We start from the raw sequence: 27,034 nt of genomic DNA on the forward strand, positions 1-27,034 counted from the left end.
ATACTGTCACTAATTCCAATAATATGACAACTATTACTAGTACAACTAATAATTTAGTATTACTAATAATGATGAATACTACTATGAATACTATGATAATACTGCTACTGATATAACTATTTATAATTATCACCACTACTACTAACACTACTAATATTACTATTATAACTACTACTATTAATACAAGTAAAAAAAAACAGAGTATGTGACTTTTCTTTTATTGTGTTTTTTTTTCTGGTGCTGCTTTCTGTTCTCTTTCTTCACAGTACCTTCCACTACTATTTCACCACACACACACACACACACACACACACACACACACTAATGTAGGCTGAGGAATTTCCCTCATAGATGGCACAGTAAGCCTGCGAGAGAGTGAACGCTCTCACAGCTGGAAGCCACTGACACAGTTGTAGAGACGTGAAGCCACAGGCGGAGACCTATATTCCTCCTGCACTCCTCCTCCACTCCTCCCTCCATCCTCTCTTCTGCTCCTTCACTCTCAGAGGTAAATCTGAGCAGACAGGAAAGGGTTTGGGATCTTCAGTGTGTGCTGAAACTGAGAGAGACGCTGTTATTTTGATGTCTTTTCTTTTCTTGGTAAAAAAAATAGAGACTTAGAGAAGAATGTTACTGACTTTAGAGGAAGCAGTCTAGACTGATTCTGAATCTTCACTTTTTAAAACTGTTCTATGGGGTTGTTTGATTGATATAATGAAAAATTAATAATTAAGGAACAAATACAACTAAGTTATTGTTCTAATAAGCCAAGCTTATTTTCTGTATATTTAGGAGAGGGAGATCAGCTCTTTTCTACAACCTTTTTATAAGGGTATTTGCGGTCCCATGATGTAATGGTAATCACTCTGGACTTTGACTCCAGTGACCCGAGTTCGATTCTTGGTGGGACCTAATTATGTGTTTTTTATGCCACACATTAGGAAGACTCGCAGATGGAGAAGCAGATAAATGGCGATTCCTCCAGCAGATATAGCGTATAGTATTATGTTAACATAATTTAATTAGCTTAATTTTAGTTTATTAATGGTATTTTGTTATTACTTTATGTTTCTGATTATGCTTATTTTCTGTATATTTAGGAGAGGGAGATCAGCTCTTTTCTACAACTTTGTGGTAAAGGCATTTCTGGTCCCATGGTATAATGGTAATCACTCTGGACTCTGAATCCAGCGATCCGAGTTCGAATCTCGGTGAGACCTAATTATGCTTCTTAGGCCACACATTAGGAAGACTTGCAGATGAAGCAATCTGAGATAATGTTAAGGAGAAGTAGATAAATGGCGATTCCTCCAGCAGATATAGCGTATAGTATTATGTTAACATAATTTAATTAGCTTAATTTTAGTTTATTAATGGTATTATGTTATTATTTTATGTTTCTGATTATGCTTATTTTCTGTATATTTAGGAGAGGGAGATCAGCTCTTTTCTACAACTTTGGTGTAAAGGCATTTCCGGTCCCATGGGGTAATGGTAATCACTCTGGACTCTGAATCCAGCGATCCGAGTTCGAATCTCGGTGGGACCTTATTATGCTTCTTAGGCCACACAAGGTTTCTGTTTGATGAATAAGATATAATCATAGTTTATATTCAGCATAATACCAGACCGACAGACCAGCAGACCACTGTGATCTTCCATCTGGTTCCATGGTGTAATGGTTAGTACTCTACTGGAAATGTATTCGGGGCTAAAGCCATGGAAGCCCAGGCCAGGCGACGCCCCTGTGTATTATCATACATGAACAAACAGCTCTTACAGAAAATGCCGACTAGAAATATTTTTTTCCGCATCGATTTGGCGCCCCCTCTAGTGCAGCACTCCTATGCATCGCATACACTGCATATACCCCCTTTTTGTGCCACTGACTACAGACAACATTTCTCCCAAATTCCACATAAAAATATTGTAATTTAGAGCATTTATTTACAGAAAATGAGAAATGTCTGAAATCACAAAAAAAATGTTAAAAGGTTATAAAGTTTTAAGTGTTCAGAAATCAATATTTGGTGGAATAACCCTGAAGGTTTTTAATCACAGTTTTAATGCATGCATCTTGGCATCATGTTCTCCTCCACCAGTCTTACACACTGCTTTTGGATAACTTTATGCTGCTTCACTCCTGGTGCAAAAATTCAAGCAGTTCAGTTTGGTGGTTTGATGGCTTGTGATCATCCATCTTCCTCTTGATTATATTCCAGAGGTTTTCAATAAAAAAATAAAAGAAACTCATAATTTTTAAGTGCTCTCTTATTTTTTTCCAAAGCTGTATGTAGTTTAAAATGATTGGTTCCAGAGAGGGACAGTGATCTTAGCAGTGTTCTCCTCTAAGCATGTTCAGCTGTCTAGAGGTGCAGCATTAGTGTTAGTGTGAAAAGTGAGACAGAGTAAACAGCTGCACCACAAAACTTTCTGTGGCAAATGGAAAAAATGGAGATTAAATATGTTTAAATGAACAAATTAATGACATACTGAGGGACGATGCTTTAATTCAAGATCAACCAAATGAGCAATATGGAAACTGTCCTTGTGAGAATGAGATGAATAAATGGTGGGTGTATCAGATGTACAGTATATGTGCTAGAGATGTGCTGCCCTCTGCTGGAAACATTGCTTTAGTACACCACATTTTTTTATATATATTCTCTTATACACTGCCTGACACACTCTAATATTTGGTTGAACCACCTTTATCTTTGATTGCTGCATTATGCATTCACTGTGACATTGTTTCAATAATCTTCTGCAACGTCACAAAATGTATTTAATCCAGTGCTGCATTAATTTATTAATTTGTCACCAAGACCTTGCAGCAGCATTGATGATGGTAGAGTCTGACCACTGCTCAAAGCCTCTCTTCTCCATCCAGCACATCCCAAAGATTCTCAATGAGGTTAAGGTCTCTACATCTTTCAGACATTATTCTGCAGTTAGTTGGAATAAAATTTCAGAAGCTGTGAGTTGTGCTGCTCAAACTGTAACCTCTTTCCCATTAATAAATGTATTTCCAAACCGTTTTCGATTATGACACGGCCCATGTGCTTTTTTCAAAAACAGATTTTTTTTGTCATTTGATCCATAAGATTAATAATCTGTTTATACCTTTAGAAAATAATGTTTTTATACAACCATGCAAACGATAATGTGAAAATAACGCGACCCAAAATACCCTGCTGTAATGTTTGGAAAAGTTGCTCCTTATAATTAAAAAATACAGATCCCGGGTCAAAGTAACCTCTTATTATGCAAATATAATTAATTCTACTTCTAACAGTGATAATACATTGTAGATAGTAAGATAGATAGAATAGAAAGTAAGATACTCCATGAGAATTAAAATGTATAGATAGAACTATAGTTTATATTACACATTTATTATTGTCATTACAGAGTTTCTGTACAAATGCTTGTTATCTAGACTAACTATGAATATTCTTCAGTAAATCCGTGGACTGATATTGGCTATCAGTAATTCTAGTTTATGTCTGCTGTTCATTCAATAAAAAAAGCCCCATTCTGGGACGGAGTATTGATGGTTTTTCCTCATTCAACGCGTTTCAGTTGCCTAGTTTTGTATCTCTCGTTTTTGACCTTGCTTTATTTACCATCTCTGATGTTGCCTGCCTGTGTTTGACCTCTGGACTGTTTTCTACTCTGGTATGTTATATCTCTCTTGCTGTTGTTCGCCCCTGTTGATATATTTTTGTCTGACTATCCTTATTTTGTCTGCCCCTTTATTTAATAAAGTCACGTTTTATCTGCATCAGCGCGTGTCTGAGTCCTGTCCAGCCATGACAGTATAAAAGGTGCTATATAAATAAACTTGCCTTGTCTTGTCTGGACTCTGTGGTGAACTCTCTCTCTCTCTCAATCCATGTGTGAAAATAATAATAAAATGATCCATGCTTCCTGAACCCTGAACTCTTTCACAATTCCAGCACCATGAATCAGGGAAGAAAAAAAATCATCAATCCATTGATTTATGGAATAAGCTGGTCTATATTATTCAGTATATTCAAGTAGAGTCAGCTGACCTCATTCTTTCAGCACATACTGTTGCTGAACCTAAACCTAAACCTGCAGACCAACTGCAGCATCAACCCTCCCCACATCATTTACTTACTTACATCTTAAATACAGGTGAAGACTTTTTTTATTTTTTGACCAGGCAGTGTAGAATATAATAATCAGAATAAACAAAATCCAACATCTGTTCAGGTTTGCAGTTCTCTGTTGAGAAATTTATTTGAAATAATTTGAAATATGTTTTTCTTTTTACATTACAAAAATCAAATATATCATAACCCGAGGGTTTTGGCTTTCTGTTCCATTAGTTATGCTTCATGTGTGTGTGTGTGTGTGTCTAAGAGAGTACCGGAAGAGGGTTTCTGGCTTCACCAGGCAGGGGGTGCACTGATGGATCACCAGAGCAGAGTGAGTGTAAACAGTGAGGGGACTGAGGGGGGTGTGTTTCACCGTAACGTCGTAACATCTCTCGTTCAACAAGGCTTCCAAAGGGAAGCAGCGTCCAGCACCACCTGCTTAGCAGGGAAAAGAGAGACAGTGCCTCAATTTAAGACTCCTTAAAATCCACACGCAAGAAGAGGTCACATGGAGCAAAGTTCAGATCAGCAGGATAAAAACAGTTTAGTCCACTGGAGAGAGAGAGAGACAGTCAGAGAGACAGAGAGACAGACAGAGAGAGAGAGAGAGAGAGAGAGAGAGCACCATAATCCCGTAGCTTTAGGTCCCGAGGAGAAGCTAGAGTTGAGAGTTGAGGCTGTGAGAACAGCAGAAGATCACTGGCCTTCTTCTGAAATCCCTCCGAGCTGATCTCAGACCTGTCCTCTCCTCTGTTCTCCTCTCTTACAGAAGGCAGAAAACAGTCTGGAAACCTGTCGACTAACACAGCAAACACATTCAATTAATACAGAGAAAAAAACAGGAAGTGGGTAAAAACAACTAAAACAACTAAACAACTAAAGCGACCTAAATCAATCTGTATAATAATTTTTATATATAATTTTATCCCATTTTATTCCCAGGAAGGCTACCCAACAGTTTTTTTTTAATTATTAAAAAAGGGATGATTTACCCAACTAATAATAAAACTAAACTAAATAAAAACATCCCTGATATCATTGATTTATCAGAAAATGTAACGTTAATTGGCACAGAGTGGCATAAGCGCTGCCACTATGATCAGGAGATCGCTGTTTGAATCCCGGTCATTCAGCTTGCCATCAGCAAGAATGAATTCGTAAAATTAATGCAGTATATGCAGATACACTACCCCCGTTTATTTATTTCCCCCATTAAAGCTCTCAATTGAACAAACTACAACATTCTCATTTTAAAAGCATCAAAACTGGCCTGAGCTATTATAATACAGCAAAAAAAAGTCTAGTCTAAATCTATTATTATTATTGTACACTATTATTACTGTTATGATCAGTAATAAATCATGATCTATTCTGAATTATGATTAATCACATATTTGTTGCTGGGGTTTTGACATTTTTTTAAATTGTTTATTTAACAATATTTAAGCATATTTAAATGGAAATCGTTTATATAGCAATTAAGTACTTGTTTATTTTATGCTAAAATTGTAAGTTTTGATTTAAATTTTGTTTAAATAATTTAAAAACATATTAAAAACATCTTAAGCGATGACATTTTAACTTTATAGCCAAAGTATCAAACTGGGAAAAAAATGTGATCAGGACATTACTAGTAAAAATTTCATATCACATTAGAATACTAGACTCCCATGATTAGAGCTTTTTAAATCTAAATGTTGATTAACAAAGTAATAGAAAATCACTACTTTTTAATAATTTAAATTGTAGTTTAATTACAAAATTTACAGGTTAATTCTGCTATCGGGCATCGCATATCTCCAAAATGAGTCAAAAATGGTTCTTCTGTGTGTGTGTGTGTGTGTGTGTGTGTGTGTGCTGCCCCTCGCAGCATTGCTACTTACAATCTCCGGCGTGTTGGAAGAGTTAGGACCAAAGAATGAAGGCTAAAGAAAAGAACAAAAATAAAAATAAAAACTAAACATGGAAACGGAAAATGGAAGAACAGAACAGACAAGAAAGAGAGAAAGAGAGATAGAAGAGTCATTTAGGAAAGAAAGAAAGTCAGATAGAGAACAGGTTCTTTTAAACAGACCTTGTTAAAATTACTTTAAACTGTTAAAAATAGAGATACAATGAGTGTACATGTCTGTGAATATACTGTATGTATATAAATATATATATATATATATATATATACAGCTCCACTTAAAAATGATTTTCTTTGACTTTACCAAATCGAAAACCACTGGAATATAATCAAGTGGAAGATGGATGATCACAAACCATCAAACCACCAAAATGAACTGCTTGAATTTTTGCACCAGGAGTAAAGCAGCATAAAGTTATCCAAAAGCAGTGTGTAAGACTGGTGGAGGAGTAGAACATGATGCCAATATGCATGAAAAACACTGTGATTAAAAATCATCAGGGTTATTCCACCAAATATTGATTTCTGAACTCATCAAACTTTATGAATTTAAACTTGTTTGTTTATTTGCATTATTTGAGATCTGAAAACTCTGCATCATTTCTCATTTTCTGTAAATAAATGTTCTAAATGAGAATATTTTATTTGTAATTTGTGAGAAATGTTTTCTGTAGTTTATAGAATAAAACAACAATGTTCATTTTACTCAAACATAAACCTATAAATAGCAAAATCAGAGAAACTGATTCAGAAACTGAAGTGCTGTCTTCATTTTTTTCAGAGCTGTATATATATATATATATATATATATATATATATATATATAGATGTGTGTGTGTGTGTGTGTAATTTGAAAACAAATCCTCTCATATACACACACCTTTTCTTCTAACTCCTTTATCTGTCGTTTCTGTGCTTCGATCCATTCTTCCAGCTCTTTTACTCTCTGTGGAGGAAATAAGAGTTTAAAATTATGAAATAAATCAATAAATCAAGACCTCTTACTCTTTATGTGCCGTATTTATTATAAAGGTTATTATAACTGAATGCCCTGCAAATCCTTGTAAACTTTTTCACATAATGTAAATGTTGCATTTGTTTATATATTGTGTTAAAATAGATAATCTTTTCTGCATTCTGATCACTAAAAGTTTTTCTTCACCTGAAAAATCGCTATGTTAAGATACACATTTTTGAACAACAGCTACAGTACACTGGTACTGCAGTACTAATGACCATATCAGATATCTGCTGACCTCAGCGCACTATTATTACACAGGATGCACTATAATTACCTGTTGTGAGTGCTGTAGCATCTCCATCCTCTCTCTGAGTATCTGAGAATCTCTCTCCCGCAATTCGCTGAGGACCTGCCTCTTCCACTGGTCCACGGCTCGCCTCAGCGAATCACGATCCTCCTCAGAGAGCAGATTGGACACCTTAGCACCCGCCTCCTCCTGCTGCAGTGCATCAAACAACATCGCCTCCAGCTCCAGGATACGCTGAGAGAGAGAGAGAGAGAGAGAGAGAGAGAGAGATGGGTGGGTGGGGTGTGGATTAAATCATGCCACCAGAGGGCACAAAAGCACAAAAAGAAGTAGACTAATATTCTACTTTAACGTTTAATAAAACGTTGTGTTTAATTAACACACGGTTTAATCAGGTAAAAATGGATCTGAGACTGTGATCCGTTTACCTTATTGGCCTGATCCATCGACTGTTTCCTGTAGTCCAGCTCTTCATCCAGATATCCCTTCTGTTTACTGAAGAGCTCCTGCACATTAGAACATATCCATCTGTACAACTCTTCAGAATATCAACTAAAATAAGAACACAGTGTAAATTTGTAGCTCCGCCCCCTCGTTACCTGTGCTCAGGTGTTTCCTCTTTCCTGTTTACTTACTACGTGTATATCTAGCCTCTTTGTTTCTGTGTTCCCAAGTAGGTTCTTGTGTGTGTTTTAACATCTGTCAGGTTGTAGGTCTTTATTCTAGTTTCCCTGTCTGTTTATTTATCCAGTTTTGTATTTATTTATTTCTATGTATTTTAAAATATTTACAATTGCTTTACCAGACTTTTCCGGATTGCTATTTTAATGTTTCAGCGTTTCTGTGCTTCCAGATCCATGTGGGTTGTCTTGCTGCTGCACTACTCTTTTATTTTCTTTACAAGACATTTTTCCAAAATGTATCAGGTTTGTTTGTATGTTACTTTGAAAATTTATGATACTGAATTTTGTGGTGAGAAGGCAGGAAATGTTATTTTTTGAAGATGTACTAATTCTCTTAATTAATAATTAAATATGGGTGTGTTTTGGGCGTTACAACATTAAATAATCCAATCAGTGTATTACTTGCCATTCCCTTTAAGAGTCGGGTGAGCTCTGACTTTGGCGTGTTCGTATCTTTACAGTGCGGCGCTTCTTTTGCGCATCTCAGCAGAGGAAACTCAGATACTGATCTGTTCGTTTACACTGTGAAGATATACAAGCAGCTCATTTAAAGGAACAGCAATGTTATTTTATTCTTTATTCTGTTTATTGTTGCGTAAAAATTCAGGTTTGAGCTCTGTGGCGCTGCTGAATAACTAATATAGGTATTGACAGCTTACTGTTGACTGTTGTCAGGGTTTTAATCAGTCAGTGGAGCTCCTGTATTTCCTGCGGCCAATATAGACCACTTCCAGACCACCACGCCCATCAGTGTAGATTTATTCCTAAACTCTGACGCTATTTTAACAGTGAGGGCACAAGATAGCGTTAAAATAGACGGCCGACGTGGTGTAATATAGCAAAGAGCTATTTTTTATTTAAAAGAAAGTACAGATTTTTACCTTCTCGCTCTCAATGTCCATCATTTTCTGCTGTATGACCGATTTGGTCACCTCAACTTGCTCCAGCCACTGAGAAAAAAGACCAGATCAGTTCAGTTAAACTATGAAAAATAACTAAAAAAACAAAAAAACAAAAACATTATAAAGGAAAGGAACAAGTACAGTACCTTTTCTGACAGAGTCAGCACTGTCCTGGCGTGAATGATGGCCACCTGCTCCTCATTGCTGAGATTCTACATTAAAGAAATTAAGCCAAAAAATCAAATAAGGTACAGAAATATCTGTACAACAACCAGTGGGATAAATACACACACACGTCTACGTACGAAATGAACATACACTTACGGCGTTATCCCCCAGAATGTCCAGCTTTTTCATCAGGTCTGTGATGATGATGTCCTGAAACGTGGGATTTAGAATTACGCAACAATTTTTCGAAGATAAAAATGTGTTATTCACAAATCTAACACATTTATCTCATTTTAAACCAGTAAAAACAGACAACAGTACTATAAATATACAGAAATGAATGCAGTCAGATAGGATTAACAGTAACAGTAGATTTAGAAGGATAAGCAATTATTAGTTTTATAAATGTTTATTACTGAATTTTAAGTTCTAGATTTGAAACCTGGACCTTTCTGCAATCTTCTGCTGCTATTTTTATATAATGAAAAAATAACGTCATTGGTTATTTAATTTAAAATTTAATTTAAAATACTATACTATTGATAGCTGGTTGCTATGACATTGCAGGTGGTTGTTACTGGGTGGTTTCTATGGTATTCCAGGTGGTTCCAATGTTGACTAGCTTTTCGCTATGTTACTGCTAAGATATCCAAAGTACTTGCTATGGTGGCTCACATCACAGGTGGCTGCTACGGCATTGGCAATTTGATACTAGTTGGTTGTTGTGGTGTTTTAGGCAGTTGCTATGGTATTACAGGTTGCTATGGCTGTTACAAAGTGGCTGATATGGCATTCCAGGTGATTCCAACGTTGACTAGCTTGTTTCTATGGTATTGCCAAGATATCCAAAGTACTTGCTATGGTGGCTCACATCACAGGTGGCTGCTATGGCATTGGCAAATTGTTACTAGTTGGTTGCTATGCTATCACAGGTCATTGCTATGGCTGCTACAAAGTGGTTGCAATTTTGCTACGGTACAATCCTAAGTACTTGCTACAATGTTATTATAGATGGCTGCTACATTGTTACTAAGTGGTTGCTATGGTATTGCTAGGTAGGTGCTAGATGGTGTTTCATGCAGTGGTTGAAAGAGTTTTACTAGGTGGTTGTTATGCAGGAATACTATGGTATATGCTAAGTATATGCTACGTTGTCTCAGGTGGTTCCTCGGGTGTTGCCAGGTGAGTGCTGTGGTACCCCACATTGATGTTTTGGTTCCATAGGTGTATTTGTATCACAGTTGCATTTGCACCCAATTCATTCCCATTGGACAAAATCCTGCAAACCATTCACTGCTCTCCAGAAACCATGCAACCAATAAAAAATATTTTCTTCTTTATCCGGCATGAATTCTGCATAAAGAACCATAACGTTATGTTAATCTGAACTCACGGTGACACCCTCTGCTTCACAGTACACCTGCAGGGGGCTCATGCCCTCTATAAAGTGGATATTCTGGAAGTTCATGCCTGGAGATCTTCGTTCTCTTTCCTACAAAAGGAGAAAAATAAGAATATCAGTCAGAGATTCTGTGTGTCTGACCAAGCACTTAAAAATAAAAGAGCTTCAAAGGGTTTTTGTAACCAATCTCAAGAAGAATCATGTCTGTTAAAGAGATTGAGGGCCCTATTTTAGTTATCTATGGGTGAGTTGATAAGCTTTGATAGTCTTTGCTATTGAAACAATGGTGAAAAGGAGCTGAGCACACTTTGCACCTGTGTAGCTAAGGTTGTTGACTGTTGGCAGGGTTAAATCAGTCAGTAGTGTACCTGTGTTTTCCGCTGCCAAGATAGAATATGTGTAAACAACTCAAACTTACTTCCAGCTCCAAAATGCGAAACTCCAGCAGCTCGTTTTGGTCTTTTGCGTCCTGAATCTCCAGTTTTAAGCGAACCTCCTCCGTCTCCATGTGTTTTAGCTGTCAAACAAATACAGAAAATCACATTCAGAATTGTGCCACACGTCAGCTGTACATTTTAATCTGAATTAATTCTTAGGATGCACACTTTCTCCACTAGTTCCTGATTCCGCTGGTATAAGGCCTGCTTGTCTTCTATCCACTTCACATCCTGAAAGAAAGAAGGGAACAGAATGGGAATCTTTAATCACTATAAAGGTGAGAGATATGAATAATGCTCTTTCTGATTAAACTGAATTGGGTTAAGGAAAAGTTATATTAGTGGTGTCTCAGGGTAGTTTTTATGCATTTTAAACTAGAATATTGTCATGTTCTTAGTTATTGAGTTTATCTAAGGGTTTTAATTGAGAAAATAAACACTAGTGTAGCTCCATATTCCACACTTTACAGCTTGAAAAGAGGAAACGTTTGTGCATGAGCACGTGAGTGTGTGTGAGAGAGAGAGAGAGAGAGAGAGAGAGAGAGAGAGAGAGAGAGAAAAAGAGAGCATTAACTTAAACATAAATAAAATGTAATCTGCCTTCTGAACTTAAACTGCTGTTTTATATCTCTAAAAAAAACTGCTAAAGCATCACCAAGCTCTGTTTACCGATTAACTGCATGCATTTATTTGGGCAGCCCTAATAAATATATTACATTAAGAATAATGTGTATGAATGTGAAAACAGTATAAACACTAACAATAATGTGATTGGGACATCCCTAGTTTTAGGCTAATTTACAAAAAGAGAACAAAATGACAGTACCGTATTTTTTACTCTATAAGATGCACTTAAAATCCTTTAATTTTCCCAAAAATCGACAGTGCACCTTATAATCCAGTGCTCCTTATGTATGAATTCTACCAGTCAGGTATTAAGGAGCAGTAAAGCCACTCCACTGGCACTGAGAATGGAATCTGTAGCAGTATTAGCATTAGCTGCTAACTTCACTAAGCACCAGCTCTTTTGCAGTACAGAGGTGAGTATTATCGGCCTGTAGCCTGCTGCTAACCCCTGGCTAACAATGCTGGAGCAGCATTAGCATTACTCACTATCTGCGCCAAGCGCTAGTTAGCTCTTTTTCACCATTCATAGAGGAGTTTATCGGCCTGTACCCTGCTGCTAACCCTGGCTAACAATGCTGGAGCAGCATTAGCATTAGGTTTTTAGTGGAAATCTAGAAATCTGAGCTTCCTGTAGATAAACAGAAGCGCTTAATTCACCCAAATAAACAGTTTTCAGGAGAGAAATTTGTGTAGATTTATATCCAGTGCTCGTTCGAATATAATGCACCTTATAATCTGGTGCTTCTTGTAGTGCAAAAAATACAGTAAACGTTTGTTTTTCCAAGAAAAACAAGAAGAAGAAGAAGTCTATCTAAAAAATCTATCTAATCTAATTTCTAAAGAGTTCCTCTTGTGCTCTTAAACTCTAATAAATCAAAACTGCAGGAAGAACAAGACTAGACTGAAGACTAGCTGCAGGTCAGTGGACTTTACTTCTACTCACACACACATACACACACACACACACACACACACACACACTGAGTGTTTCCCACAAATTCATACACTCGCTCATACACTGTGGTTTTGAGGTAAGAGGGCTGAGAATCCCTGAGCAATTTAACAGCAGATTATCTCTGAGGGCTGAAACACTACCACTGCTCCTCTTAATGGAGTTTTAGAGCTTTCTATGGCAGTAATCTGTGTGGCGGCTGCTTGGTGGGCTATTTGTGAGAGTGTGAGAGTGTGTGAGAGTGTGTGAGTGTGTGAGAGTGTGTGTAAGTCCTGAGTCTTGCTGCTTGTGGGGAAATTCATCAGATCTTCAGAGCAGATGCTGATGATGAAGTCTCCTCTTGATGGGAAGAGACCATAGCATCCATCTGCTGAGTGTGAGCAGTGTGTGTGTGTGTAGGGATGCCGCAGGGCTACCTGTCCTTGCTGACTCAGCACACGCTCCAGATCCGCTATTCTGGTCTGGTAACGATTCAGCTCCAACTGTAACTGCTCTCGGGTCTGTGTGGGAGAAACAATGGAATAAAAGCATTTAGCTACTTAATGAATGAAGTTAAACGTATATAGCATCTTTCTAGAAACCCAAGGAAGCTTTACAATCATGTTGCCGGAGAGAAACGGCACACACAGCGTACTCTCAACAGGAAACCACCGTCCACCTCAAGCACTGGTCCATTATCTAACACTGAGGAGCTGACCCAGCACACACTCATGCACATAGATACATACATACTTACACAGTATCCACGTTTTCTAAGCAATTTAGAGTATTTCTCATTAGATAGGAGATAACTAACAGCCCTAGGAACAGCATGGCAGTTCATTCCTGTGTTATTTGTGCGAATAACACATCAGTGTTTATATGCTTTACCCAGTAATTCAGAGCTAAGAAACTAATGATTAGAATTAGTCTATGGAGGAAAAACACCACCAGCCAAGTACAATTCAGATAGGTAGGTGTTTAGATGTTTAGAACAGTTCTGTTTACATTAGTTAAAAGTAAAAATCTACCCTTGGACCTGGACTACCCACCTCTGTGTGTGAGTAACTATAGGTTTAAATAGGATCTCCGGTGGATTTGAACTGCACTTAGTAGAGCATTATTACACATGTTGTAAAGTAACATATATGACACTGCAAAGACTTAAATGTTGTTAAAGTTTAAACATTTAGTCTTTATTTTAAAACGTTTCTAACTCTTGTCCGTCTCGCTGCCTCCTGGTGTCGCAGTGCTGTTAGCCAATCAGAGGTGATATGTTTGCATGTATGAATATTCATGAGATGAGCAAGAGGACTAAAGCAGCGTTATACCGGATCACCGGAGCACTTTTTTTGTTACAAAAACAGCTTTGTTTATCATATAAATCTGACAGTGTGGGGAAAACCCATGAACACATCCAAACTGGCCTGCGTTTAAAAGATGTTTTAAACTTGTGCGGACCAAAAGAGCAACACTTTCAACCTGACGGTGCACCTTTCAGACAGACACGAAGTTTTAAAGACTTGTTTAAAGAATTATAAGAATGGCAAGAGGCAGTGTAGGGCATTTATAACTATTTAAGCCATAGACTGTGTATAACTGGACAGAGCATCGTCTCTCAAAAGTGAAGCCACCACAGGTCGGGCGCCCTCTGCTGTTCGGTTGCAGAAAGCTGTGTAACCCCACTCATCCCCATAGGTTTCAAAACAGGCAAAACAGAACAACTTTCAATCACGTTTTTTTTCCAATATACTGTAATTCTACCTCCATTATATAAATGCAGCAGCTAGTGTAACCTCTGCTTATATTGTAATTTTTTATATCTCCACAGAATTCGTTTTTAAAAACGTTATTCAGCTCTATTCAAAAATGGTGTGGTTATTGTAAAAAGAGCTGGTTATGGGTGGGACCCATAACAGACCGTCAGCTCCGCTCCGCTCCGCTCTGCAGCCTGTGACCTCGAGGCAGCCCTCAGGGGCGGGGTTATTTAAATGAGTAGGCTGTCTCTCCACAGTCTTTCTCCCTCCTCTGGTCTCTACTGCGCTCTACAGACTCGGGTTTCAGGATCGCCAACATGGAGGAAGATTTTGGCTTTATTTTCTCTGAATGAATGGGAACGGCGACACGGCGTCCATCTTTTTTTACAGTCTCTGGTTTAGGCTAACTGACTTTATCAGATATTAAATATATTCACCTTGACTTCTTTTTCAGCATCGAAGGTTCCTCCGACCTGTTCCTGAAGCAGAGCGTAGGCACGCTGCAGAGCCTGGTACTCCATCGTCAGCTGACGAAACCTCAGCTCCGTCTCTTCTTTCAGCATTCCCTACACACACACACCATATCAGAGAGAGTGAACAAACACACACACTAACACACACACACACACACACACACACACACACACACACACACACACACACACACAATCACCGCACAGAGGCCTTCACTCAGACGCTCCCACCTCCTCTAGATCATCGTCTGGTGTGCAGGGCGTTCGGTCTGTGTGGTAGGATATGGATGAGCCATCTGAGTCTATAGAGCCTTCTTCATCATAACCATAAAACGTCTCAACCACCGGCTGCAGATAACAGAGGAAGAAAAATCACATAGATGCAGTTTAGTGTGTTAAAATACAACTCTGGAAAACAAAAATGAGGAGAGCACTTCAGTTTCTGAATCAGTTTCTCTGATTTTGCTATTTATAGGTTTATGTTTGAGGAAAATGAACATTGTTGTTTTATTCTATAAACTACAGACAACATTTCTCCCAAATTACAAATAAAAAATAATGCAAAGCAAAAAACAAGTTCATATTCATAAAGTTTTAAGTTTGAGTTCAGAAATCAATATTTGGTGGAATAACCCTGATTTTTTCATGCATCTTGGCATCATGTTCTCCTCCTCCACCAGTCTTACACACTGCTTTTGGATAACTTTATGCTGCTTTAATCCTGGTGCAAAAATTCAAGCAGTTCAGTTTGGTGGTTTGATGGCTTGTGATCATCCATCTTCCTCTTGATTATATTCCAGAGGTTTTCAATTTGATAAAATCAAAGAAACTCACCATGCTCTCTTATTTTTTTCAGAACTGTATGTGCAAATCTGAATTACAGGACAGGCTTTGGTACCTTACAAGCCTTGAAGCTTCTCCTCCTGCGGATGGGGTCTTGCCTCCTGTACCTCAGCAGCATGTCCCTCTCCTAGAATATAAAATATGCCAAATCAGACATTCAACAGACATTTAATCAATATTCAGAATATCTAAGTAACTAATTTTATCTGGTCCATGTTGATTTTTTCTTATATTATAAAAAAATAATATTGCAATATGTTTTGTATTGTTTTTGCTTCTGCTTTATTATCGATTTGTGCCGTTAAATATTGATATTTTATCGAAACACTATAAACTCCCTAAAACCCCAAATTTGACTTACTAAAATTACTACTATATTACTTCAAATAGTGGTGCTATAATTAAATGAATAAAGTAAAGCTTGATTGAGTTAAATGCTATGAAACTGAAGCCAATAAATCGTATCATGATAATGGCGTATAAGTATAACTACGTAATTCCATATGTGGACCTTTATTGTTGTTCTTAATTGTCTTTAATATTAATCTACAATGTAAAAAAATAAATAAAATAAATAAAAAAAAGATACATCTCTTAACTTACTTAATAGTGTTCAAATTAATATTGCATATCTATGTTTAAATATGTTCAAAAATATAAAATGCATTATGTCTAAAAACAAATTAAACAGTACCTTTTTTTTGCCCTTTTTTTTATTTTTACATTTTAAAATGTATTTTATATTTAGATTTGCCCTTTATTTAATGTGTCTAATGCCAAAATCCAAATAGAAAGATAACCACTAAATACAGATACCAAAAAGAAATAAAAGAGTTTTGAAATAATAAAATAATAGATATGTAGTGTGACTTTTTGCCGTTTAACATCTGAACATTAATGATGCAAATGTGATTCATCCTTAGAGAAAATAAAGGAGGCTTACAGCGTTCACACTTCATTTTCTTCTCCTGTAGTGAATTAATTACTGAGGATATATTTTGGGTTGATATGTTGGAATTGTGTGAATAAAACAGGATAAATAAAACCAACATTTTAACATTTTATACAACATGCGGAGTTAAAGGCGGTTTATAATTAAAAAATGTTCTAAAATTCTTGTAAAGGAAGTGCTGAACACTCTAAGAAATATAAGTACAGATTTGTACCTAAAAGGGTACAAAGCTTGTCGCTGGGGCTGTACCTTATATTGAGGTACAAAAAAGTACCTTTCAGTGAAAGTCCTTTTTTGTACCCATGGTTTTTGCACCAGTAAAGATTATAAAGGCTATAAACATTATCATCAACTGAATATGGCTCAAAAACTTGATGATCCAAAATTGTCTGGCTTTCAAATAAAAAATGTGCAAATAAAATATATATTGTTTATCAGTACAGTGATACACAATACTGAATGTACCTTATGGCTGGTTAAATGGTACAAATTTGTACTTATTGCTGTTAGAAATGACTTTGTACTTCAGAGGGAACAAATCTGACCCTGTAAAGACCAATATTGTACCTTTGATGGTACAATTATGAAGAGTGTACCTTTGAGTACAAAAAAGTACTCATATCGTACCTCTGTTTTTTAGAGTGAAAGATCTGTAGACAGATACCGCTCTCCCCTGCAAAGACGGATCTGAGGTTAAATCTGAAGGTCTGTGTACTGATTACAGCCGTGCTGAAGTGTGACCCAGATTCAGGACGTTTCCTCTGAGGGACTGAAGCACTGAAACACTGCAGATCTAAACATGGCACAACTAAACTACACGAGCCTTGACTGCTGTGTACTGTTGCAGTTTATTGGCAAGAACTTGGCGATACGATACAAATCACGATACAGGAGTCAGGCTGCGTATCGAAATTCAATACCAACTACAAAAAAAAATTGGTTCCTGTTTCCGATACTATGCATGAAACTTGGATAAACACAGCAGACACTGAGAGCACGCACAGCGTGGTAAAAAAAAAAAGTTACTGCAACATTACTTCAAGTGGTGGCGCTATACTTAAATAGATAGATAATTAAAAAAATAGATTAATATATTAAAGCTGTGGTGAGGAATATTGATTGTTAAATTCTATGAAACTGACTCCAATTAATTGTATTGTGATAAAGTCGTATACCTATAACTACATAATTCCATATGTGAACCTTATTTGCATTCATGTATTTAGCATCATTGTAGAAAATGTAGAATGTAGAATTTAATATATGTAGAAAATATATGAAATAAAGACATAAAAACAATCAAAATCAATTGAATGAGAAGTTAAATCTCTTAATAAAGTTCAAATGAACATTGATTATCTATGTTTTTATATGTTTAAAAAAGAGGAAGGCTTCATGAGGTGTCCTAATTGAAAAACAATACATTTTTGCCCTTTGGCAACATTTTAAAATGTATTTTATTTTTTGATTTGCCATATATTTAATGTGTTTAGCTGTTTTAATCAAAAAAGAACCATGAAAATAGACTGCTGGTGATCTCTGATAGCAACAAGCATCGCAATGTGCCTTGCACAGGGGGTAAGATATTATTTTTGTAATAATAAAGATATAACTACGTGTGATTTGGTTGTAGGCACGAGCCGTGATGTTATTCGTGATAAAACACGACCTTGAGGGTTCTATTGCTTTTATTCAACAGTTTTTTTCTTTTTAAATTAATAAATAAAATAAAAGACCCTCAAAAAATTTGAATAATGAATATGCTTTAGTACGGACTGTGCCAAAAAAATAGTTCCACCAACCCCACCAATGTTATCTTGAAATCAAAATTGCTGTGCCTGCAGGACTGTGGTTAGTTTAGCTAAGCTTGCATTACCTCAGCATTAGCTTAGCATAGCCTGGCTGGTTGCCGTTCCGGCTAGCCAGCACTGCGGGCTGTGGGCGAGCGAGCCATGGCTAGGGGCTAGCCTGTGCTAAGCTAATGCTGCTGCTGGTGGGTGCTTGTGAGTAAAGAACTAACTGTAGTATAATTCCTATCATCCACCACTGTGAACTTGGTAAGTTGCTCCAGAAAGCATAACTTCACACTGAATCACATTCATTGACACCGTTTTAAATCGTAATGATTGAATTATGCAGAAGTTCTGAAACATTGATGAGATTTCTGCATAATGATGATTAATCATTCAACAGCTCCACTTGGCAAAACTTAAATTGAACAAACAGCATTAAGAACTTACTATCACACTCTTCACGTATCCAGCTGTTTCAAACGCCTGCAAAATAAAACAGAAAGAAAGGTCAGTCAGATTCAACATTATATAGAGCTTACGCATAAAAGATTTATCTAATTTTAACAGTGGAATCCTGGTGATGCTATATAGAACCATTTTCTAACTGGATCTTTTAAACAATGGTCCTGTATTTTATTTCCATTGTAGATTCTCACTGAAGCATCAAAACTATAAATGAACACATGTGGAGTTTTATGTACTTAACAAAAAATGAGCTGAACCTCCACAGTCACCGGACCTGAACCCAATCCAGATGGTTTGGGGTGAGCTGGAGCACAGAGTGAAGAAGGCAAAGGAGCAACAAGTGCTAATAAACACCTCTGGGAACTCCTTCCTTCCTTCAAGACTGTTGGAAAACTTTTCATTTCAGGTGGCCACCTCTTGAAGCTCATTGAGAGAATGATGATGCCAAGAGTGTGCAAAGCAGTAATCAGGGCAAAGGGTGGCTATTTTGAAGAAACTAGAATATAAACATGTTTTATTTTAGTTATTTCACCTTTTTTTGTTAAGTACATAAAACTCCACATGTGTTCATTCATAGTTGTGATGCTTCAGTGAGAATCTACAATGTAAATAGTCATAAAAACATAAAGAAAACACATTAAAAAAGAGAAGGTGTGTCCAAACTTGTGGACTGTTCTGTATATATTCATATATAAATATATGTGTGTGTTGTTGTTTTTTCCACTTTCAGGACCTGCGAACTCGAGAGGGTTCAGGATGTTCTGCCTGGTTCACATTAGCGTAGCCGCTGAAAGCTAATAATTGTGTGTGTAATAGTCCAAGTACGCACAGGGGACATCTGTGTGTGTGTGTTTATGTGTGTGTGTGTGTGTGGGGGGGGGGGGGCATACACGGGTGTAATCGGAGAGGGCAGTGTTGTCATGGCGATACCTTGGACAGATCGTCGATGATGTTCTGCTGTTCGAGGACCTGCAGCCTCAGGAACTCGATCTCTCTCTCCTCCTGGCTCTGATCCAGATCATTCAGAGAGCTCGGCCTGCGCAGCGTCCCCACCTTCTCTCTCTGACACAGACACACACACACACACACACACACACACACACCCCACACACACACACACGCACACACTGCAGTGAACTGCTCATTCACCGCACTGTTAGCTTAGCCTCAGCCATTAGCCAGCACATGTCTCGCTGCTGGATTAGAACGGACCATTAGCTTCTGCAGAACCAGCCATTAGATTAAGACCAGCCAGGCTAATTTAACAGGCTATTTAAGGACAAAAGGACCTTATATATATTTATATATGTATATAAGGAGAGCGTATTATTATTTAACTTTTTCTGCTTTGTATTGGTTATGGCTTCATCTTGTAATGGGCTGGAGACAATTTTATTTTATTTTTTATTTAATGTTTTTAAACATTGTCCTTCAACAGACCATCTACAAGAGTTTTTTTTCCACAATATAAATAAATGATTAAAGCTTTTAAATAAAAATCATCTTTGGCTTTTTTATGATTCTATTATCTACTCACAATCATTACCAGATAGGAGCTAAATAACAGCGCTAGTAACAGCATGCAGTTAATTCCTGTGTTATTTGTGCGAATAACACATCAGTGTTTATATACTTTACCCAGTAATTCAGGGCTAAGAAACAAATGGTTAGAATTAGTCTATGGAGGAAAAACACCACCAGCCAAGTACAATAGAGATAGGTAGGACTACCCACCTCTGTGTGAGTAACTATAGGTTTAAATAGGATCTCCGGTGGATTTGGTGTTTTACAGAGACTCTAAGACTAGGTCAGTAGAGGCTGAACTGCACTTAGCAGAGCATTATTACACATGTTGTAAAGTAACATATGACATTGCAAAGACTTAAATGTTATTAGTGTAAAAATGTCTTTATTTTAAAACATTTCTAACTGTTGTACGTCTCGCTGTCTCCTGGTGTCACAGTGCTGTTAGCCAATCAGAGGCGATATTTCGGCAAGAGCCGAAATCCTATTGTTTCTCCCCACCCACTCCTCCACTGGACTAAAGCAGCGTTATACGCGATTAGCGGAGCAACTAGACATTTTAAAATTAATAAAAAAACGATGAAATGAGACCTTTAAAGGGAGACAAGGATGCTTCTGCTTTGGTAGAGTCACATTATGTTAAAGAGTGAAAAAAGGCAGATATAAGTTTTTTTCTTATATGTAAATGGGCTCTGTTCTGATTGGCTGAACTGAATTGGCTGTGTCTCATTCCATAATTAGTCCAAGTTGAACTCCTTATATCATGAGTCTGAATGGGTGGGGCTAAAGTATAGGCAAATTAATAAGACTTGGGCCATTTGGGCACACCACACTCGCTCACCACACGCTATTCCTGATCTACAGTAGATAACCAAGCTAAAATATGAGTTGATGAGTTATTATTGAGTATTAGATCAGAGTTAAATGTAAAGAACAGAATATTTACACAGATCAATTTCTAAAGAGACTAAAGTAGCGTACAGCCCATTCTCTCCACTTCATCAAAACCACAGATCCAGAAGAGCTTGACCAGTTAGAGCAGAGCTGATATATCATATTAATTCCACTGAGAGAGCTAATTACCCTTTCTTATCAACCAAAAATATCAGCTCTTATTATGAGGAGAGGACAGAAGGAGGCGATGAGAACCAAAACCATTCTGAAATCTAAACCTGGCACATAAATTGTCTGATTTGAACACCAGTATTTGATTATTCATAGCCGCTCTGGTGAAATGACTCATAATGTGTTTACCTGTAATTATAACCGCGTCACATAAACAGGCCGTATTTATAACAATAAAAGATATGAATGCAGAGACCTGCTGGGAAAAGGGAATTGTAGAGCTTATCTGAAGCACACAGCTAATGGAGCATTTTGTTTCATGATTCATGAATGCGCTGGAGAAAGGAGAAACCATTAGCATTAGCTGTGATTGAAAGTGGACAATTAACAAGCGTAAATGTGTGGTAAACACAAACAAGAGAAACAAATATATAAGCTCTACAATTATATGTATATACTGTATGTATAAAGCTCTGGAAAAAATGATGAGTTTCTTTTATTTTACCAAATTGAAAACCTCTGAAATATTACAAGAGGAAGATGGATGATCAAAAGCCATCAGACCACCAAACTGAACTGCTTGAATTTTTGCACCAGGAGTAAAGCAGCATAAAGTTATCCAAAAGCAGTGTGTAAGACTGGTGGAGGAGAACATGATGCCAAGATGCATGAAAAAACTGTGATTAAAAACTATCAGGGTTATTCCACCAAATACTGATTTCTGAACTCCTAAAACTTATGAATATGAACTTGTTTTCTTTGCATTATTTAAGGTCTGAAAGCTTTGCATCTTTTTTTTTTTAGTTATTTCAGCCATTTCTCATTTTCTGCAAATAAATGCCATAAATAAAACAATGTTAATTTTACTCAAACATAAACCTATAAATAGCAAAATCAGAGAAACTGATTCAGAAACTGAAGTTCTCTCTTAATTTTTTCCAGAGCTGTATATATATATATATATATATATATATATATATATAGAAATAGACAAAAAAACAGACAAGACTATTTTTTAGAGACTTGAGATTTTACTTGGATTTGAGACTTGTGAAGATCTCTGATACAAAAAGACAGATAGATGAAAGTGGTAAATTAAAATCTACAGTTATGATTAAAGTGTTGGATCTGAGGGAAAAAAATACTCTAAATTAAAGATAGCTGAGTGTGAGCATATGTGTGTAGTACCATCTCGATGTTCTCCTGCGTGACGAAGCGTAGTTTGTTCTCCATGCGTCTGAAAGCGTGAGCGAGTTCTTCATTCTTTCGACTCAGACGTCTGTTCTTATCCAGGAGAGGCTTATACTGACTCTCGGCCTCGCGGAGCCGCTTTAACTGTGTAATAAACACAAATACAAACACAGACACAATAATTTTTACAACAGGGTTTTCATTACATTGTGAAAAAAGAAGCTAAAATAAACAGTATTACCATTAGTATAGTAGATTTCTATTTAAAGCAATAATAGGAGTTCTGCTCTCCTGCACGTGGCCTTATGTGTTCCTCTTGTGTCTCCACCTTAGTGTTTTCACCCGTGGTCATTTGTTACTCCGCTCCGTTGTTCCCCAGGTATTTCCTATTTCCTGTCTACTTCCAGGTATATGTAACCCTTTTGTTTCTGCGTTCTGTTGCCGGTTCTTGTGCGTTTTACCTCTGTTTTGTTTACTCAGAGGTAAGTCTCTTGTTTCTTTTTCTGTTTTTTTGATAGTTTATTCCTGTATATCTGCTTTTGTGTTTATTAGGTTTCTTTATTACTAAAATTACTCACATTTGCGTCCACTCTCCCTTTCTCCCTGTGCAACCCTGACAATTGCCCTAGTGATCAGTGATCAGGTGCTGCAAGAATTAATTATTATCTATTCCTTAATTCCTCTTTGATGGGGAGCTGATATTAGCTTTTATTAACTTTAATTTTGTTTTTAAGGTGGAATGCTAGCTAGCTACTGGGATTAAGTCCTTAAAATTTTGTTATGCTTGTTTTGAAGAAAATGGCCATAAAACATTGAAACTACACATTGAACTTTGGTCATCTAGCTACTGGTTAGCAAAGAAAATACTTAAATTTGCCCCCTCTTGCCAGTGATTCTCTGTTTGGAGTGTTCTTCTGAAAAATCTTCATTTGAAGGATCATATAGCCCCAACACTCCCCTAACCTACCCCTCCATCTTAACATACAAAACAGAGGGGTAGGGCTAAGTATTTTGGCCAGCAATATTTAGATTCACAGTGTGAGTAAACCACTAAAAAACACTTAAAACCAGGCAAACGAATGATATCCATGACCTTCCCCAATCAGTGCTTAATTCTAATTCTGTAAAAATACTGCCGACTCCACACTTCGCTAATAACACATTAATTCAGCCTCCTGTTTGCGGCAGGGGGAGGCGGTTCCTCACCAGCTCGTTGCGTTCCTCCGAGAGCAGAGCGTTGCGGTCCTCCAGCTTGCGAATGATGGAGCTCAGCTCAGCGATTTTCAGCTGGAAACGGCGAGCGTCCTTCTCGTCCAACTGCTGCACCTGCAACACAAACCAACTGCAGAGAACTGGAACCAGAACAAGGGAATTAAACCAACGACTGCAGCCCGGCCCGAAGCTCTGCACCGCTGTTCAGAAGAGGAACCAAACTCCAGAGTCCTGAGTCCTGAAAGTTTACTTTAGGAGTATTAGCACAAATAATGACAAGATAAAGGAGAGATAATGGAGAGAGCTTTAGCAGAGTTTTTTTTACTTTCTTTCTTTTTAAAAAATTGCATTTATCTGAATTCAGCATTGCTGAATACTTCAATACCCAGCTCACACTTCAAAGTTAACAAGAAATTAATTACCTAAAGCATCTATCAATAAACTACTCCATGTTTTTTTGAAGTGTTTTAAGTATTTTTAAGTGTTCATGGATTTTGCCTGTTGTAAAGTATCTAAAACCAGGGGCTTCTTGATGGAATCAGAATGAAAACTAATACAACAAGCTAATAAATAAAATGTAAAACAATATACTAGTGCGTCACAGTTTCCGAAAGGAAGGGATCATGCTCTGCTTCAGAATGTCACAATACATGGTTCTCCCAGTGCTACCAACACCATGTTTGACTATAGGCAAGACACGACTGTTTGAATATATGGCACTCCTCACCAAGGAGCCACCACACAGGCTGGACACCTACAAATTTACTCTATTTTGGTCTCGTCAGACCACAGGACATGGCTCCAATATTCCATATTCTTGTACTGATTGTCTTTGGAAAAATTGTTTGCAGGCTTTCTTGTTCATCTGCTTCAGAAGATGGCCATGCAGACAGAGTTGATGCAGTGTGAGATGTATGGTCTGAGCACTGATGATGGCTGACCTCCCACTTCTTCAACCTCTGCAGCAATGCTGGCAAACACGTGTCTACTTTTTCTATGTTTGAAGCCAATCTCTTGATATGACACTAAACACATAGACTTAGTTTTATTGATCAACCCTGGCGAGACATGTTCAGAGTGAAAAGTATCCTCGAAAACGGCTGTACGATTTTGACCACTGTGCTGTAGCTCAGTTTTTTTATAGCCTAGGACATCTTTGTGGAGAGAGACAATTCTATTTCTCACATCCTCAGAGAGTTCTTTGCCATGAGGTGACATGAGATGAATATCCAGTGTCCAGTATGACAGAATTTTGCTGAAAGCACCAAGGAGGGACAATAATGTTCAAACAATGTTCACTATGAGGTGTAGTAACTTGTGTTTCCAGCTATTTAGACATTGTATCTGAATTTCATTGCTATAGTATTGTCCCAATAAAAGATATAATAAAATATTTGCAGAAAATTGATGGGTGTACATTTGTGACCTGGGTAAAAAAAAAAGCGTGAAAAGAAATGTACTACTGCAGTATATACTCAGAAGGTTGAGAGCGTACGATACGTGCATTTGACAGCGCTGAACGTCTACAGGGAGCAAACCCATTGTCACCTACAGCCGGCAACCTCGGCTTTAAATAACATCACACTACGGAAGTGTAGCGGTGAAAAACACCACAGATCTGTGAGGAGGTGCAATGTATTACTGCTGAGAACATGTGCAGATTACAGCCTGTCTCTGTATAAGAGATGTGGGTGTGTAGACTCAGGTTATGTATATGTAGTGTGTGCATGTCTGCAGGCATGCATAAGATGTTAACAGTATTTGCATGCATGCATTTTCTACATTACACCTAATGACAAAGTGATATATCACACAGAGCTAGCACTAGCACTCTCCAGCATGTGTGTAAAACCCCTGCAGCTCTTCTACACTGGAGATGAGACGTTAAAAAGCAGCTTTAGACTAAGAATAAAGCCCACCATTACTCCGACATAACCATCCCTTTAACAACAGCAAAAAGGCACACTCTATAACAGCGGTTCTTAAACTGTGGTATGGGTATAACTAGGAACTTGAAGCATGCAAAGGTGGTGCTAAAAACTAGACGATCTCAGAAAAAAATAAAGCTTGCATTAAAATATTATTATAGACTGAAATCTATAAAAGTTTCCCGTATCTGTAATTTTTTGTTAGAACCTGTATATAATCTACACTACTCTCAGAACTACAGTTTTATAACTAGAAAAGTGCATTTCCTAATGGAAACACATTGATGGTTGCGCAGCTAAAATTGCTCCCACTGTACACAATGGTGGTTTCTACGGTGTTGCTAACTTGATTTTAGGCGGTTGCTGAGGTGGTTGCTATGGTGTCCGTGGTGGTTGCTATGGTGCTTCTAAGTAGTTGCTAGGTTGCTAAGGTGTTGCCAAGTGGTTGCCAGGTGGTTGCAAAGGTGTTGCTATGGTATCCGTGTTGGTTACCATGTAGTTTTTAAGTGGTTGCTAGGTGGTTGCTAAAGTGTTGCTAGGTGGTTGCTTAGGCGCTGCTATGGTGCCTGTGGTGGTTGCTATTGTGTTTGTGGTGGTTGCTAGGGTGTTGCTAGGTGGTTGCGAGGCAGTTGCTAAGGTGTTGCTATGGTATCTGTTGTGGTTGCTAGGTGGTTGCTATGTTGTCCATAGTGGTTGCTAAGTGGTTGCTAAGGTGTTGACTACAGTTTTATAATTATTAACATCAGTTTCATTGGTCTTACAGAAGAACCCTGTTCACTACATTCACTGTCGTTCACTGATTGGCTCTCTTATTGTTTATTTTCCTCTGTTTTAATCCTGATTCTGAGACTCTCAGTAGGATAAAATACTAATAACCAGAATAACTAATTTCCAGAATAATAAGCAGAAGTAATAATCAATCAAACTACTAATAAACCATAATACTAACTTACAGACAGTAAAAGAACGGGAAAACTCCACACAATAGGAGGGTAAAGAACAATTGGTAAAAAAATAAAAAAAGATATGAGAGCATGTAGAGTATATGTGTGAATTACACGTCTAGATTACTGTATATAAATAAACATGTATGGTAGCTACTGTACATGTGTGTGAACTACAGGAACCTACATAACATGAAACGGCTTGTAGGTGGTACTTTGAAGTTTTGGTTTGGTCTACTTTGGTCTCAACATAAAACTCGGAATTGATAAAGCTAACATCATTAAACAAGACAATTAAGTTATAGAAAAGAAGAATTAGACTATTATATGATATCAAATCAGAATAATTTAGCCTCACTGAGCTTTGTACTACAGAAGGACACTAATACATGCTATAACTCATTATTCATTGAGCTCTATAGATGAAATCCAATAG

At 37.3% G+C, this 27,034-nt stretch overlaps 1 protein-coding gene and 3 non-coding genes across 18 annotated transcripts in view; 3 read left to right on the forward strand and 1 right to left on the reverse strand.

The window, feature by feature from the left end:
* Positions 1–840: 840 nt before the first annotated feature.
* Positions 841–912, forward strand: trnaq-uug (transfer RNA glutamine (anticodon UUG)). The gene has a single exon. It is a non-coding gene; the product is annotated as a tRNA-Gln (tRNA).
* A 236-nt stretch (positions 913–1,148) lies between these two features.
* trnaq-cug (transfer RNA glutamine (anticodon CUG)) lies at positions 1,149–1,220 on the forward strand. The gene has a single exon. It is a non-coding gene; the product is annotated as a tRNA-Gln (tRNA).
* Positions 1,221–1,477: 257 nt separating this feature from the next.
* trnaq-cug (transfer RNA glutamine (anticodon CUG)) lies at positions 1,478–1,549 on the forward strand. The gene has a single exon. It is a non-coding gene; the product is annotated as a tRNA-Gln (tRNA).
* Positions 1,550–4,234: 2,685 nt separating this feature from the next.
* The window catches only part of jakmip3 (Janus kinase and microtubule interacting protein 3), a 61,887-nt gene continuing 39,087 nt past the window's right edge, over positions 4,235–27,034 (reverse strand). For 5 of the 15 annotated variants that reach the window (XM_022669110.2, XM_022669109.2, XM_022669111.2 and 2 more), the window contains 19 exons: positions 23,721–23,840; positions 22,512–22,658; positions 19,665–19,796; positions 18,717–18,752; positions 15,580–15,651; positions 14,913–15,029; positions 14,646–14,774; positions 12,889–12,972; positions 11,062–11,124; positions 10,875–10,973; positions 10,448–10,546; positions 9,205–9,264; positions 9,033–9,098; positions 8,866–8,934; positions 7,730–7,807; positions 7,329–7,535; positions 6,914–6,979; positions 6,008–6,049; positions 4,235–4,923 (listed from right to left, as the gene is read on the reverse strand). In XM_022669110.2, coding sequence (XP_022524831.2) covers positions 4,888–4,923; positions 6,008–6,049; positions 6,914–6,979; positions 7,329–7,535; positions 7,730–7,807; positions 8,866–8,934; positions 9,033–9,098; positions 9,205–9,264; positions 10,448–10,546; positions 10,875–10,973; positions 11,062–11,124; positions 12,889–12,972; positions 14,646–14,774; positions 14,913–15,029; positions 15,580–15,651; positions 18,717–18,752; positions 19,665–19,796; positions 22,512–22,658; positions 23,721–23,840 — 1,722 coding nt within the window. In that variant the 3' untranslated portion in view covers positions 4,235–4,887. Of the gene's footprint in view, positions 4,924–6,007; positions 6,081–6,913; positions 6,980–7,328; positions 7,536–7,729; positions 7,808–8,865; positions 8,935–9,032; positions 9,099–9,204; positions 9,265–10,447; positions 10,547–10,874; positions 10,974–11,061; positions 11,125–12,888; positions 12,973–14,645; positions 14,775–14,912; positions 15,030–15,579; positions 15,652–18,716; positions 18,753–19,664; positions 19,797–22,511; positions 22,659–23,720; positions 23,841–27,034 lie in introns of all 15 variants that reach the window. The other 10 variants (XM_022669113.2, XM_022669117.2, XM_022669114.2 and 7 more) reach the window with 6 other exon arrangements.

The sequence above is a fragment of the Astyanax mexicanus genome, chromosome 15 (assembly GCF_023375975.1).
Source record: "Astyanax mexicanus isolate ESR-SI-001 chromosome 15, AstMex3_surface, whole genome shotgun sequence".
NCBI lineage: Eukaryota > Metazoa > Chordata > Actinopteri > Characiformes > Acestrorhamphidae > Astyanax > Astyanax mexicanus.